Raw genomic sequence first — 15,432 nt, 5'->3', positions numbered from 1 at the left:
TGCCTGAATCTTCAGTTTTAAATACTGAAAGCAAATCCTGTTGGTTATTTTAAATCACTTAAAAAACATAACATTTATAAAACACTGTAAGTTTCCCATATATGGTTTCCAAATGTTCTTCAAGATCAAGAAACATGATTTAGTGAAGAAAGTATGGCAATGATTTGCTTTTTGTCTCATAGAGAAAAATGTGAAATTGATTTGGGGATTTCTGTCAGTTCTGGGGTATGAATACATTCATTTGTGTACAATTCATGATATTAAAATCTTCAACCAGTTACTTCCTACTTTTGAGAATCCTGAACAAATTAAAAATGGTTGAGCAAAATTAATTTTTCACCTACATTCAGCAAATCAGCTTTTGTTCCTTTTCCTCAAGAATGGATCTTTATTATCAGGAAGCAAAATTTCCATCAGAAATCATTTTGCAATATGTACTACAGGTCACCATCAGTTCCTTCAAAAAAGGCAACAGTTAATTCTCAAAAATGAAGTATTAAACGCAGAAAGGTCTCCTTGATGACCTTCATGTTCAATTAAGAGTTGAAGCTCTGCTCCCTTCATACACAGAACTTTGGGGTTAGGATTGTGCTTCCCTAGAAAGAAGAAGCAATAGTAAGGAAATATTTTGGATGGTCCTAGAAACTAAGGACCATCAGACATTGCTCCATTTTCCATCCTGTTAGGAAGTGGCAGGTACTCACCAGTGCCTCATCACTGTCTGTGGCACACACTCATTCCACACACAGTTTGTGCTTCCTCAGTCTGCCTTTTCTAACCTCAGTGTAGCATAATATGCTTAAAAAGTGAAATATAAGCTACCCTACTCCCGCTTCTCCTCATCCAGTGGAATCTTCTTCTTAAGGAGAGATGAAAATAAGCAACCATCACTTGAGGGAGGCTTGGTGCCTCACTTAATGTGACTGGAGAAGCAGGCTATACTGAGGTAGGGCAGCACTTTTTTGGGATAAACATCCTTGTTCTGGTTCCTGGAGATATGCAAACATAACACAGCACAAGTGCAGGAATTAGGTCTAGAAGCAGGAATGGGCTGCCAATAAAAGGCCAACCCAGTGGAGGAGGATCTAGACTGCCAAAGACCCCAATGCCCTCCAACCTGTTTCCAGAGGGATCTAGAAGAATGGATTGCACATAACAACTAATTTGCATAGAAAGTGAGACAATTAGCTCCAGAACAGGCAAAAATTATCAATAAAGACATACTCCCACAAAACCCAGACACATGTGATCTAGGACCCTGGACACCCCATCAGCAGGATTGATGCTGGAGCCAGGACTGATGAACTTTTTCTCTTTCCTTTTTTCTCCCTGTCTTTAATCTCTCCTTCCTCTTTCACCCTACTCCTTACTCAAAATTCACTACAGTGTGTTTATGCCACATGGGACTAACATTCCAGTTTCCATGCCACGTGTATAATTTACTAACAAAACTTTGCAAGTTTTTGTAGACCTTCTGACTTTTGTCATTCCTTTTTGACCACAGACACCTGTGAATCTTGGGTGCTCCCTTCCCCTTAAGGGTGGGACACCACATGCATGTTGTTCTCCAAGTCCAGCTCCATTAACATTTGCCTTCTTTCTCCCTTTCATTAATCACTTCCCTCATTTTATTCTGTGCATTGTCAAGCAGTTTGTCTCAGTTGCAGCTGGGATACAGTTCTTCTTAGTAACACACTGACATTTCAGTTTTTCCTAACTAGTGTTTATTCTAAAGCAAGGACTTTTCAGTTTCCCTTGCTTTGCCAGGGAGTAGATACATAAGAACTTGGGAGGGAGCATGGTCAGGAGAACTGACCTGAACCAGACAAAGCTATGAGCCGCATCATGGAACAGCATGCTCAGTATATGAACTGGGAGGAAGGAGTTTGTCAGGAGGAGCTGATCACTGTTCAGGTACAGTCTGTGCATTGGCCAGCAGGTGATGAGCAATTGTACTGTGCATCACATGTCTTTGTTAGCTTTTATTCCTCTGTCTTTCTCTGCTTCATTATTGTCATTATAATTACTATTCTTGTTTCATTTTGTTTCAATTATTAAACTGTTCTTATCTCAACCTACAAGTTTTAACTTATTTTTTTTTTATTCTCTTCCACAATGTGGGGTGGGGAACGGGAAGAAGGGTGTAACTGTGTGGCACTTAATTGCTGTCCAGGGTTAAACCACAAAAATCTCTGTTTCTAGGAATTCATACAAAAGCAAAAGATTTAATGCTGCCACTCTATTATTGAGTGCTTTCTGAATTCAAAGAACAGTGAATTGAAAACATTAGGCTTAAAATGGGGATGCCTTAATGATAGGCACTGTCTCATTGTGTATCCATACTAAATGTGTTAAAGGAGATTTGCAGATGGGAAAAGCTATTAGCATGTTTCATGACAAACGCTGTAGTATAGCTTCAAAATTAAATTAAAAAAATGTTTAGAAGGGACGTCCAAAAATCATCCACTCCCCCATATAGATTCAAGTTCAGACTACTGCCAAAGCAAAGCCATGATTTCATATGGTAAAGTCCTGAAAACTCCCCAGAGTGGATAGTACACAAATTCCCTGGTTGTTCCAGTGCTGCCCTATACTTCTAATGAAGGAGCTTTTCCTAGAATTAATTCTGAATTTCAGTGTGAGAAATTCAGCAGCAGTGGACAGTGAACGTCTTCACAAGTATCATGCATAACTCACACATTCCTGAGGAATATCTTAGAAAAAAATAAGTTTTTTCTAAATAACAGTCTCCACAGCCAAACTTATTTCTGGAAATGGTCTCTCACTCATTATAGCTCTCAGGTTATACCTAGGTATCACTCAGGGAATTATCAAACCAAAAGCATACAACAGAAAAATCTTTCCATTTAACTGATTTCTAGTGAGTTTCATTCCTGGAACTGTTTCCCAGAACTGCTTTAATTAATCAACAAGGGCTGTCTCTCCACACCAACATTCTTTTTCTTGATGCCTCACCCAAAATTCAATCACTTAAATTGCCCTATGTGACTTTGTGGCAGCATTTGATCTGTTACAGTGGTTCTTATCTTTCCTCACCCCAAAACATTAAAATAGGCAATTGCTACCTGTTCATGAAAAGCATCTTTTACCACAACATTCAAGACCCTACAGGAATCTGCTACACTCCTCTTCTGAACCCCTGTGTGATATTGTATGGTATTGTTCCACACAACCTCCAATCAAAAATGCACTGATGACACCTCTCCAAGATAGCTCTTTTCCCACTGATACAACAAAACCAATCTCAAATGTTCCAGCAGTGCCTCTGTAAGACTGGTATTAGCGTAAAGAAAAGGCAGCTCTTGCCCCATTGCATTTATGTTCAGTGACAGGATTGTAAAGAAGGGCAAACCAAGATTCAGTGCTTCCCACTTTCTTTTGTCCTGTTTAATGTCACATCAACAGTGCTAAAAATAGGCTGCTACGTGCAGGCTCCAAGTTTATTCCCCCCTCAGGTTCCTTCTGGGTGATTGCTTGCTGAAGTAATCCATGCCTCCACACAGCTAGGCAGGAATGCAAGTCTAGGTATGCAAGAGGAAATGCTGATCTTCTGCCTGGAGCTCTGCCTTCCTCACTTTCCTATACCTGTACAGCAAGATGCAATTGCCACCATGGTGGCACCTTAATACTGTAGCAACTACAAAGCCTCAGATCTACAAAGCTCTGGGTTATTTGAAACTGGCTCTTCTGAAGCAATCCTTTTTGCCAAAGCTGCTGTAATTCGGGATGAAACAGCACAAAATGCCTTAACGGCGTCAACTCACCTACCTGAACTCAGGTACATGACAAAATCTCCCAGAGGAGGTCAAACACACCCTCCACAGCAAGAACTGAAGCCTTCCTCTTAGACAAAGAGGAATCATTTAAAAATATATACATATAAAACCTTCTCTGACTCTATCCTTTTACGTTTATTTAACTTCATATATCATGAGATGAGCACAATACTCAAACTTCAGTACCAAATTATCAAATTGAGAAAAAGATTCAGGCAGGCAATGTATTTTTAGGGCTTTATTTTGTGGGTAGATGTATTCTTACAGGAGACAGAAGTAGAAAAGTCAAGGCGCAAAATAAACCAGTGAAGAAAGGGGACTTAAACAAAAACTCGCTTTACCTCTCACCTTTCCTCTCTCACTTGAATGTGACCTGGCGGTCTAGCAGCCCCCAGCCTGTCCTTTGCCAGGGCAGAGAGCAGGCAGAGAGGAGGCGGCTGTGGATGTGCCATCGGCTTCCTCCTGGCGTGTAACCCGCTGAGGCACCCGCACGTTCCGCACTCCGGGCTGCGCTCTCCCCCTCGGAAAACCTGCCACCCGCACACGCCGCGATCACCGCCTCCTCTCTCCCAGAAGAAAGATGTGACCTTAGCAGTGCTGTTCCGTGATCCTACACCACCGTCCTGGCTGCATGCGTTCGAGAGCGGCCACCCTGAGCCCGCACGGACACCAGACACCTGATACACACGGAGCGCGCAGACCTGCCCCTCTCGGAGGCTCCAAGTTCCTTCCCTGGAGCAGCAGCCGCATCCCCCCACCGTGACCTTTCCAGCCTCGCCGCCCCGCCAGGAGCGGCGGCTCAGGGGCGGCGTGTCCCACAGGCTGGCACATCGCTACCAGCGCATGCAGCTATTCTGTTCTTACTCAGCCACGGAGACTTTGCTGTGCCAAAGACGATCCTGTTGTCCAGGACTCTCTCTATCTGCACAAAGAAACACTCGCTCTTCCCTCGGCTCCTGTTCCTTCCTTGTGGCGACCCACGGCGGCCTTACCCCCGGCCCCGGGGCCTCAGCCGCCTCCAGCAGCACTGCCTGATGCATTCCCAGAGGGAGCCCGCAGAGCCCTGGCCATGCGGTCCTGCTCCTGGCAAGGAAGCGACAGGCAAAGCCCAGAAGGAGTGCTGCCATCTCTGACAGCAGCCCTCACAGCACAGGAGCGAGGGTGACCAGGCAGAGGAGTTTCCATGGAGGCACGGCTGTAGCCAGCGCTTCCCGCCCTGCCCTGCCCTGCCCTCTCCCACCAGCCTCCACCCAGCTCGCTCATCTGCTTTTCTAACAACCCTTCCCATCTCATTCTCGCTTCTCACCTGGTTTACACGTTGTTAAATCAACAACAAAACCTTCAAGCAGGACCTGCCACCACCTCATTAGTCACCATCCTCCGTTGTGTCTGGGCTCCCTTATGTGGCAAATTTCAGGAAACAGGCTGCCTTCCTCAAGGAATCTCTACTTCCATACTTCCCATGGAGAAGGCCTGGTATTGACAGGACTCTTGATGTTGATATCAGAATATGAAGATTGTTTCACCTGGGTGAGCTTGATCCAAATTGCCTTGCTCTGTATAAGCTGTATCCACACACTGTTTGTGAAAAGCAAATACTAATTCTTCTCTGAATAAAGTCTTCAACCCTGTCATTCAAAACCTAACCTTAGTACCATTTCAAGGAGTGCATGGCATCCTTTCTGATTCATATATCCATTAGGCTGATTTATTTTCTCTACAGAACTGTTCTTTATTGCTACTCCATGTAAGAAGAAAGTAAAGAAAAACCTTTATAATGCAAACTTAAATGCAAAGATTAAATGTTCCCCGTTAAACATACCAATGTAAACATTATTTTAAATGCCATTATTTATGTGGTGTTTTTTTCATGAGGAGAGAACACATCACATAGGAAAGAGACAAGTGTGAAATATAATTAAAATAAATTCAAATAAGGCAATATGCATAAAGGGATGAGGACTTCAGAATGAAAACAGACTATTTTGAGGTGAGCCATCATTTCAGTAGGGAAACTTTGGAATTACTGTGTCCTTCTGAGCTATCAAATCTAGGAAAAGGAAAAGTATGTACATCTACTTAGCCCAATCTATTTTATAGTGAGTCATTCTATCTTCCCTTCACAAAATGAGCCCTCCATTATCTTCTATTCTCACAGTCAGCTCCACACAAAGACTCTCTTCAGGATTCTGGCTGCCAAGCAGTCTTCCTCCAGGAAGCAAGGACAAGAATTCTTTAACAATGAATTTCACAAATATTATGTGAAATAGCCTGAAGTGGTAGAGAATTTTATATTATTTATCTCATCCACAGTAAGTAGTGAATGTAAAGGTACAACACCACTTCATAAACTGCCTGTGAGGTTGCCTTCTATGTTAGACTGAGCATGAACTGTTCTCTATTTGATTGACATGCTACAATCAGTATTTTCAGGATGACATAGATTTTGTTCTTTTGAAAATAGCTAGAAAATATTTGTAACAAGGCATACAAATCCAAGATTGGTCTTACACAAATACATACAGGTCATAGACCTGCAACATCACAGAAATAACACATGCAGTGGGATCGCTCACATGGCTATAGTGCTGCAAGGGACACAGGCTCTTCAGAAAGACAGGGAAAAGAAAAAAATGTCTGTGTGAAGCAGCAGCTAAAATGTGGAGAACATTTTACAGGCTGAACAACAGGCCTGGTTGAATGCTTGTGGGTCAGGACCAGAGGAGAGGTCAGTGAGCGTGACATCGCGGTGGGACTGGGCTACAGACACCATGGTAGGGGTGAGGAAGTGGAGTGTGCTCCTCACAACAATTTCTTTAAACAACTCAAGGAAGTATGTGGACTGCACGCCCTGTTTGTTTGGGTTTTTTCACGAGACATAAGCTTTTGTGACACCTGCAGAGAACAAAATGGCACGGCACAAGCAGTGCAGACCCTTTCTGCAGGGTGTCAAGGACTGCTTCTTGATGCAGGCACAGGATGGGCCAAGCAGTGTCATACACTGCTGGATCTGTTATTCATAAACAAGGAAGAAGGGCCTGTGGATGTTATACTTAGTGGCAGGCTTGGCTGTAGTGACTAAAATAGTGAGGCCTAAGACCTTGTGGGGAACTGAGGAAGACAAGTACCAAAACACACACCCTGGGCCTTAGGAAAACTGACTTCAGCCTATGCAGGAGCTGATAAGTGAGATACTTTAGAAGGCAGCTTGGAAACACAGAGAGCCTGGGAAAGCCATCATGTCCTTGAAAACAACACATGCAAGACTGCTCATTATTCAGGAATACAAGCAGACTAATCAGGACACCAGTGTGGCAAAACAGAGAGTTTGTAACTGAGGTGAAGTGCAAAAAGGCAGCACAGGAGGTGGAAGCAGAATATTTAATAGTGTGTGTATTTGCTCTACTGAAGTTAAATATGTGAATAGGTATCAACAACAGCATGTACAAATAGTATCCATACCACAGACTGACACTGCTCCATGCAGTCAGTTGACTTGACCTGCATGTAACAGAGAGTAAGGGGCAGAATCAATAAAAATCCCAGAGATACAAAACTAGGGAAGAAATGTGGGGGCAAACAGAAAGAAAGGTGTTAAGACTAAACAGGCAGAGACAGTTTGAGGTAGGACATAGAGGAGGCTGGGGCTCATCTGGAAGGGGACAGGGAAAGGGCTGGGAGGACCGGCACAGAGCCGAGGCATTCCTCCACTGTCAACAGAGTGCTGTGAAACCCCCTGAGCCAAAGCATCTCTATCCCTTCACTGAGCATCCACAGGAGTGTGACTGCTAAGGGACACTCCCAGCTCAACGTGTTGGGACGATTTAGTTTTGAAGCTATTGAACAGTGTGTGACCTGACATGGGTGTTAGCATCGCTCCCATCAGTGGGGTCCCTGTTTGCTCCAGTTTGCTATTCTTAAAATTAGTAAATGATGCACACAGAGAAGGTCATCAGCAGATCATCAGTGTTCCAAATGAAGCACTCTGCATTTTGGAAAAGCCTTACTTAAAGCTGGCTGCTCAATTCTTTGTACATGAGGATATGATCTGAAATTAGATAATCATACTGGCTGATTGCATTGCTATATATTTTCTCTATGCAAGAGCTAGAGTAAAATTTCAAAGGTTTCCTTTGAAACCCTCCCTGAAGATCAAGTGGATTTTATACTTGTTTTTAATTTTGAAAAGTTTTCCTTATGTTTTATATATCAACCACAAATTGAAAATGAGGTCACTGTCTAAAAATTAATTAATGAGAAAATGAAAAATTAAAACAATAAACAATATTCCCATTAGAACTTACTGCTGAAGCTTTAGCAATGCTCTTTTAGATATTACTCTTTAGATAAATACTGCTTTTTTTAAGAAAAAGTACTATAAGACCAGGTCATTACTTTCAGTTTCAATACTTTCCTTATTTCCTACCCAATGCACCTTGCCTTGGTGAAGTTGTATTGAAAACTTGTTAACTAACACACAAGCTTGTGAAAACTAACTTAACTGAGGCTGGTAGAGGCCAACATTGTGATTAAACAGGAGTAAAAGTTGGCCCACTACAGAATCGAATCAAATCAATGCAATGCCACCCTTTAAATGCTAAAAAATTCAGTGCTAATTTGCTTCTTAGCAAGAGTGATGAGTTTTCTTCACAGCTTTGCGAAGCCAAGAATAAACTGCTCTTTTTGTGATATCAAGAAATTAACCTCATTAATGCAAGGCAAATTATAAATTGCATTGCAAGCCTCAGCTAATTAGGAATAAGCTGTGTTTTGACTGTTTTCACTTTCTCTTAATAATTTGTTATGGTCATACCTCATTTCAGTAAGTTTCAGACTCATTCCAGACACAAACAATTTCTTCTGCCATTTATTGATCTAAAGTTATGGAATATAATGTGCAAAAGATATAGTCCCTTAAGAAAAATACAAGAAAATCACTGATATTAGCTATCAGCTTGAGTTATGACAACAAAGTTTAGCCAGATTTCAGTTTTTGCATTTCACATGCACACAAAATGCATTCACAAATTTCCATAATTTCCAAAGAAAGGTACTGTCATAATTAATTTAATATACACGAATGAAGTTTTAATCTGCAAGGTCAGTGATTAAAGGAAGCCAAGAAATAATCTTATAAAGTACAATGGATTATTTCCTTTTCCTGCTTATAATTACATTTTAAAAAAATTTAAAATATCAACATTTCTCAACATATCTTACCATTTGATTTTCCTCTAAAGCTTCTCTTCCTGAGGCTTTGCTTTCATGTTTTCCTAACTCCATTTCCCAGGGGAATAAAAATCACCTAATATCCTGAGCAGAAGTGATTCAACCTGACTACATGTTAGATACCCCTGCACTTTCGGAGTCAGGAGAGAAAAGTATCAGGAGCGCTGTGGTGATTTCTGGTCAGCGTGTGTTTCCATTTATAGCCATCAAAAATCCACAAATAGAAGCGTGGAGAGAGGGCAGACAGCTGCCTCTGATAACAATAAACATTGGTTTGGTATCACAGCAAATTGTTCAGGATGGATTTTGGTTACCAGCCTCATTCCCTCTCTCCTTGTTCCCCTCTGTCCCAAAAGCTCATACAGAAAAAGTCCATGAAAATTAATAGCTATGTCTCAGTAGCACTAACCTGAGTCCACATGGCTTATTAAGCAAGCAAAGTAATGAATATAATTCACTGACAACACACGTGCTATGTTGAGACAAAAAGTGTACAGAAAAACATTTTAAAACAATGCTTTACCGTAACTGCTGGTCCTTCCCTATTGAGTGTTTGGAACTGAGCTATCCCCATACTCCTTCAAGTAGAAAGTACTCTCCTATCCTAGTATCACAATGACATCCTGCACTTTTGAAATGCAGGAAGAATTGCTAAACTTCCAGCAGGCACTGCGAAGAAATGACCAGTGAACAACTAACACAGAGCTGACAGCCACACAAGGGTGTTTGTGGAGTTTGTGAGTTGACTGTTGAAGAATAACCTGGCTCTGGTTCACGGCGATAAAGTCAGGAGGCCAATATTAGAAACTGCAGGGCTGAAGGAACCTCTCAGTGGCTCTCCTGAGGATGCCAAGGTTTACAACACGCCCTTCTGTTGCCACATCAACTGGGCTCATGTTGTCTAAGGTGTGAATCACACACAGGGGTGGCTCTGCACGTACCAGCAAGGGAAGGGGAAGCATGAAGACACAGAGTAACACAGAAAAGACTTGCTACTGTTAAATAAGAATGTGCTCTCTGGTAATATGTGGTTTATTAAGAGATGCTGTAAAGCTGGCTGTTTAAGCACCTCACTAAATCCCTAGTAAACGCACATATATTCCACCTCTTCCTATCAAGACATTGGTAAAAGAAGACTCTCATGAAATAGATAAATAAGCAGATAGGATAAATGAATAAATAAATATTGAATCCTTTTTCATCTATCGTTTTTCAACAGCCCTTACTAGGCACACTTTCTGCACACTCTTTTGATAGATGCTATACTCACATGATCTTTAGAGCCTTGGATAGGAAGAAAAGGTAGCCAGTCATCTCCCAACAGTCTATATACCTTATATATCTGAAAAGGTGATAAAACCTTAGACTGTTCCTGTTCTGAAACATTCTTCAGAACAAAGGAAAAGTTACTTCAGTGACAACTGTATTTCTTTATTATTTTTTTAACCTGTGTTTTTAGAAGTGTACAACAGCCATGAGAAGAGTAAATATGGCAAGGCAAATGCAAAGAGCCAGTCAAATCTGCAAAGGCTGCTGTAGCACAAGGAATAAATATGAGCTTGATGTCATGAAGTAAAAATACACCCCACTGTGTCCTGGAAATGCTAGGATAAAAGGAGCAAGAGTAAGTGACATAATACCCAGAGGAAAGCTGCAGTTCTCCACTCTTCAGTGGGAAGGCAAATAGTAATAAGTTCATATCTCCATAATCTTTTTTGTGAGGTTGAAACTTTTCCCTGTGACAAGGGACTTCATAATGGCTTTGCACCACTTAAAAAACCTCAAAGGAGGTCTTCAGCGGGCTCGAAACAACAGCTTGCACTATGCTGCTGCTTACATTACTGACCATTGCTGCAGCCCAGATGAAGAACCTGAAGCCCCTCCAGTCCCATTAATCAGTCCATTTGCAATGGTTTTAAACGACAGACAAGGACAGGAGCACCTCAGGTGGGCACATTCAGCTGCATGGCTCGGTGCCCTCCCAGCCCTGTCCCTCTGGTGACTGGGGGACCCTGGATGTCAGCAGGCTTCCAAACAGCAGCTCCCACTTCCTCTTTGGGCTGGGGAAGAGACATCCATGCCAGTAAAAGAGCAGGCTCTCAGTGGTGCAAGAAACCAGCAATGCAGGATTTGAGATATATAAAGCAAGCAATGGCAGACTTTTACCTGCTGTTTATGCTGTGTGTAACTTAGCACTCATCCTTACTACCCCAAAACTTAATCTTCAATCATGTTCATAGTCTTTACTTGCAGGGTATAATACTGTTTTCATGTGTCAGCTCACCCTTTGATATCAAAAACAATCACCACAGAAAGACACAAAGAATTGATTATGGAGTGAACTGTACTCAGTAATTTTAACATAAGATATTGTTGAGAGTATGTAGTTTCACAAGTGGGTTTCCCTTTAACATTCTTGTAACAGCATCTAACAGCATTCCCTTGAGAATCTCCACTCCACTTCTCATGAATGGAAATTTATATTCTGGATGCATCATGCTGCTGACTGTGCAACTGCAATACAGTTGGAACAAATTGCATTGGAGACAGGAACATGAAAAAAAGGCTGTGCATGCAAAAGAGTATGACACCACACATGTGCATGCAAGAGAGTATGACTTCATGCCATCACACTAAAATCAAGAAGCCCAGGAAACACTGGATGCAGAGTCTTCTGTAGACTGAATGCTATTATATAAGGACCCTGGAGATAGCATTGGAAAGCTGACATCACCTTATTCTCTACCACAGCTTGCTCAGCATGGCATTTCATCACCAAACCTGAGGAAAATACTATGATCCTAACCATCTGAGAATTTGGTTTTACATAACCATGAGAGTACATTTCTTATTCCTACAGAGAAATAATGGTTATCCTACTCCAAGGACTTTCTAAGACACTGTTAGTAACTCTATATTTCCTGTTTTACTTCACAAGAGGAAACATAGCAAACAGGTGCTAAGTAAAAAGCATGTTCTGGACATTGCCTAAATTACTGTGCTATTTCCAATTGCTTCTTTTTATTACAGTTACTTATCTCCTGACATCTGTTTCTCTTCTCAGAGCAGGAGAAAAGAAACAAGAGACCAAGAGAAGAAGCTGACGGAGGAGAGAGGCTGTAGACTTTCTTGTAAGATGCAAGTGCTGAATATCCCAAATAACAGTATTACGTAAATAAGGCATTTAAACAGATGTGTTTTCTGTGCTCATGTGATTTGCTGTTCCTGGAGAAGGAAGCAGGTGAGTAACATGATGTTTGTGTGTCACTCTCAGCTCTGTTTTCACTCTCGTGGCTCCTGCAATTCTTTAAATTTGCACATTTTCATTTTCAGCCTGGCTCAGCAGTAGACCAGGGCAGCCAGCCAATGGCAGCAGCACACGTCACACATCTGCGCTACTGCTCTCCTAAGCCTGTAGCTTTTATTTGATCAGTATCAGACACACCATAGGCATTCAACAGAGGTATTAATTCCTCCCCTGATGTGGTCAATGAGACTACACTCAGCTGAAAACCATCTACTTAATTTACTTAATCACATTTACCAGTTAAAAACCCTAAGACTGATACAGAAATTACTCTCACAGTGATTTTTAAAGTTCTAATGTGAAAAGCGTCTCTCTCCCACACTTCAATCAAAACGTTGAAAAGAACAAGCGCAAAACTCGGCAGACTGCCTCACTACTTGTAACTGCCAGTCCAGCAGGTGGCACAAGCTTGAGCTTTCCAGGTTATTTCTGGTGCTCACCCTTTTCTCAGCCCCAGTGTGCCCTGCCAGCAAGCATTCCCCACGTTACCCCAGGTCACATGCACCCAAGGTCACATGCACACGCCTGGAAACGACAGGACGCCAGCAGCATTTCTAGCTGGTATTCTATGGCAGGATCCCTGCAAAAGCAAAGAGCATGTCAGAGCTACAGAGACAGCATAAGAAGCAGGCTTACCTTCCAGGCAGCCAGGAGCCAAGGGCGGGAAGCCGATCCTTAAGAGAGATGGGTCCACATTCCTGCCGCAGCACCCGACAGCTGCTGCTGTCACTCCCTAGGGCACCCCGTTGGCTATGCAAACACTCCCAGAGGGGGAGATAGCAGGCGTGGAAAAAAGAAAACAGCACAGGCACCACAAGTCTCTGCTTTGCACGTGAGGAAGCAGAGCCCTTCATTGTCATGTACAGGGGGCAGAAGGCTCCTTGACAAATGTTCTCCAAAGGGAGAAGTTTGTTTGTTTGAGGATGGAAACAAAGAAGGTTATTTCAACATTACAATAAACTGATTCCAAGAGCTCAGAGCCTTTTCTGACATGACAGTCCATGGAAGCTGTACATGCATTCTTCTCTTTGCAGGTCTTTTAAGTCAGTTTTTTTGAAGCGGACAATCCTTGTGCTGGCAAGGTCCTACATCTACTGTCCTCCAGGAGTATAGACAGGAATGGAACAACAGACTTCTTTTCTGTCAGATATCCATTGTTTCAGCTATATACATGATGTCCCTTAATATTACTGCTATATCCCTGCAAACCAAATTATCCTGGGCTGTAAAATATACATAAATAGATTAGTTACACACACAAAAAATCTTCCCTCCCATATGGATTGCTACAGTTTGCCATGCCTTCCTCCACAACGATGGGTGTAACAATGATGAGATGGGGCTAATGAAATACATTAATAAAGCATTATATATCTTCATAGCTATCTTTAAAATGATGTGGCAGCTGAGAATGAGAAGCCCACTCCCCACAGAAAACAAGTGACTGCTCCACAGCTAGGCAGTAGCTTTTTCTAGTCACCTCCCAGGCCAGGAGGAAATGAGAGCACAGGATATGAGCTGTCATTAACAGACCAACTCCCATTGAGCCTCTTCAACTTCTGTCTCTGCCCATTCTTATCAAATAGCCAAACCTCAAAAGAGACATTACTCAGTGCTGATAAGGACACCAGCATCTGACCTTTACCTCTGCCCCTCTTCCCGCAGAGCAAAAGCAAAACATAATCAACTGCCACTGATTTTTTTTCTTAATCGAAGCTTGAATAAGCATAGGCTTTGACTGATATATTTTGTAGAGCTGCATGTCCATAGTGTTACCACTGTAAGTTTATACTCACAGCAAAATTCTCAACACTGCAATATGAAATTTGCCTAGAAAATCAGTGAAAAAGGACAGATAAAAATCTCAGTGTTTAAAAGTTACGTGAATGGTGACAGCAATTGGTTAAAAGCTTGTCATTTTGATAGCAAATGTTTTGATTTCCAAGATCTAATGAAGAATCTAAAACAAAAGCTTATGCATGGGAAGTTAAAAGGAAGAAAATACCAAGTTCTCAACAGAACTCTCCTTTTACTAGCTTTCAACTACAACTTGTTCTGCAATCTAGGGCTAATTTATAGCAGCTGAGGATCTGGGGTTTTTTCTGCAGTCTAGTAAGACACAAAGTAGTAGGTAAAGTGCCAAAGCATTTGTGGGTTGTGAGATTGATACTTTTGCAACATGTATTGATCAAACATTAAGTCATGGTGAAAGAACCCTGTATATTTTGGAGGAAGAAAAGAGATGGAAAACAAATATTTTAAATATAATTTAATTTATCAATATCATTTAAGCCTATGCTTACAGACATTATACAGTCTTTATTATTACAGTCATAGCAGATTCTAAGATAATGTTCATTTTGCAAATGAATGAAGTTAGCTTAATATTTCTATTGCTATCGTCAATTAAAATGCAGATGTACAAGATAATAAAAAACAAAATGGATGCCATTGACATGATATCACAGTGGTAGTGCAAATCCATCTTTTCAAAATAAAATATCCCTTTTGTTAGTAGGAGATATTGTTCCCTTTGTGATAGCCATGCCCTCCTGGGAACTTTCTAATCCTGTAAAAGCCAGCTATCAGCATTCGTTGAAGTTATATTTGAATGATCACCTGAGAAATCTTTCTCAAGAATGTGAATAAAAGATGAGGATTTACCAAGACACTGGGTTGTGCTATATTACATTTACAGGGAAATAAACTGTATAATCATCATAAAAACCATCCATGCACACTTAATGTACATGAAAAGAAAGTCATGGCATTCAAGTCTAGCAGCATCAGACCCCACCTCTGAGTTAAGGCAGCACTGTGGAACCCCAAATAAAGAACAGTCCATAACAGTTCTTCTTAAACAGCTTAAAATGCATTAGAAACCCAAATAGCAGTGAAGAGAATTAAAGGACTGAAAACTGTTGGAAAGGACAATTTGCTCTTAAATTCTTCCCTCACACACATATATATATGTGAAATACAGGCATACTGCAGTAAGGCCAATTAAAAGTGTTCTGCTTATATGCAAGTCAGGGAAAAAATGTTTCAGACAGTCCCTCAAATATAAGAAATTGCTTCTTGCTTCACTCTCAGGTACAT

General features: G+C 41.5%; 1 protein-coding gene across 2 annotated transcripts in view; it reads right to left on the bottom strand.

The window, feature by feature from the left end:
• MLIP (muscular LMNA interacting protein) overlaps positions 1–9,199 on the bottom strand; it is a 104,406-nt gene extending 95,207 nt beyond the window's left edge. For both annotated transcript variants that reach the window (XM_066314944.1, XM_066314945.1), the window contains exon 1: positions 9,018–9,199. In XM_066314944.1, coding sequence (XP_066171041.1) covers positions 9,018–9,080 — 63 coding nt within the window. In that variant the 5' untranslated portion in view covers positions 9,081–9,199. The remainder of the gene's footprint in view (positions 1–9,017) is intronic.
• Between the last annotated feature and the right edge of the window lie 6,233 nt (positions 9,200–15,432).

This window comes from Sylvia atricapilla, chromosome 3 (assembly GCF_009819655.1).
Source record: "Sylvia atricapilla isolate bSylAtr1 chromosome 3, bSylAtr1.pri, whole genome shotgun sequence".
Taxonomy (NCBI): Eukaryota; Metazoa; Chordata; class Aves; order Passeriformes; family Sylviidae; genus Sylvia; species Sylvia atricapilla.
The sequence above is the reverse complement of the archived record's forward strand: the minus strand, read 5'-3'. Positions and strand labels throughout refer to the sequence as shown.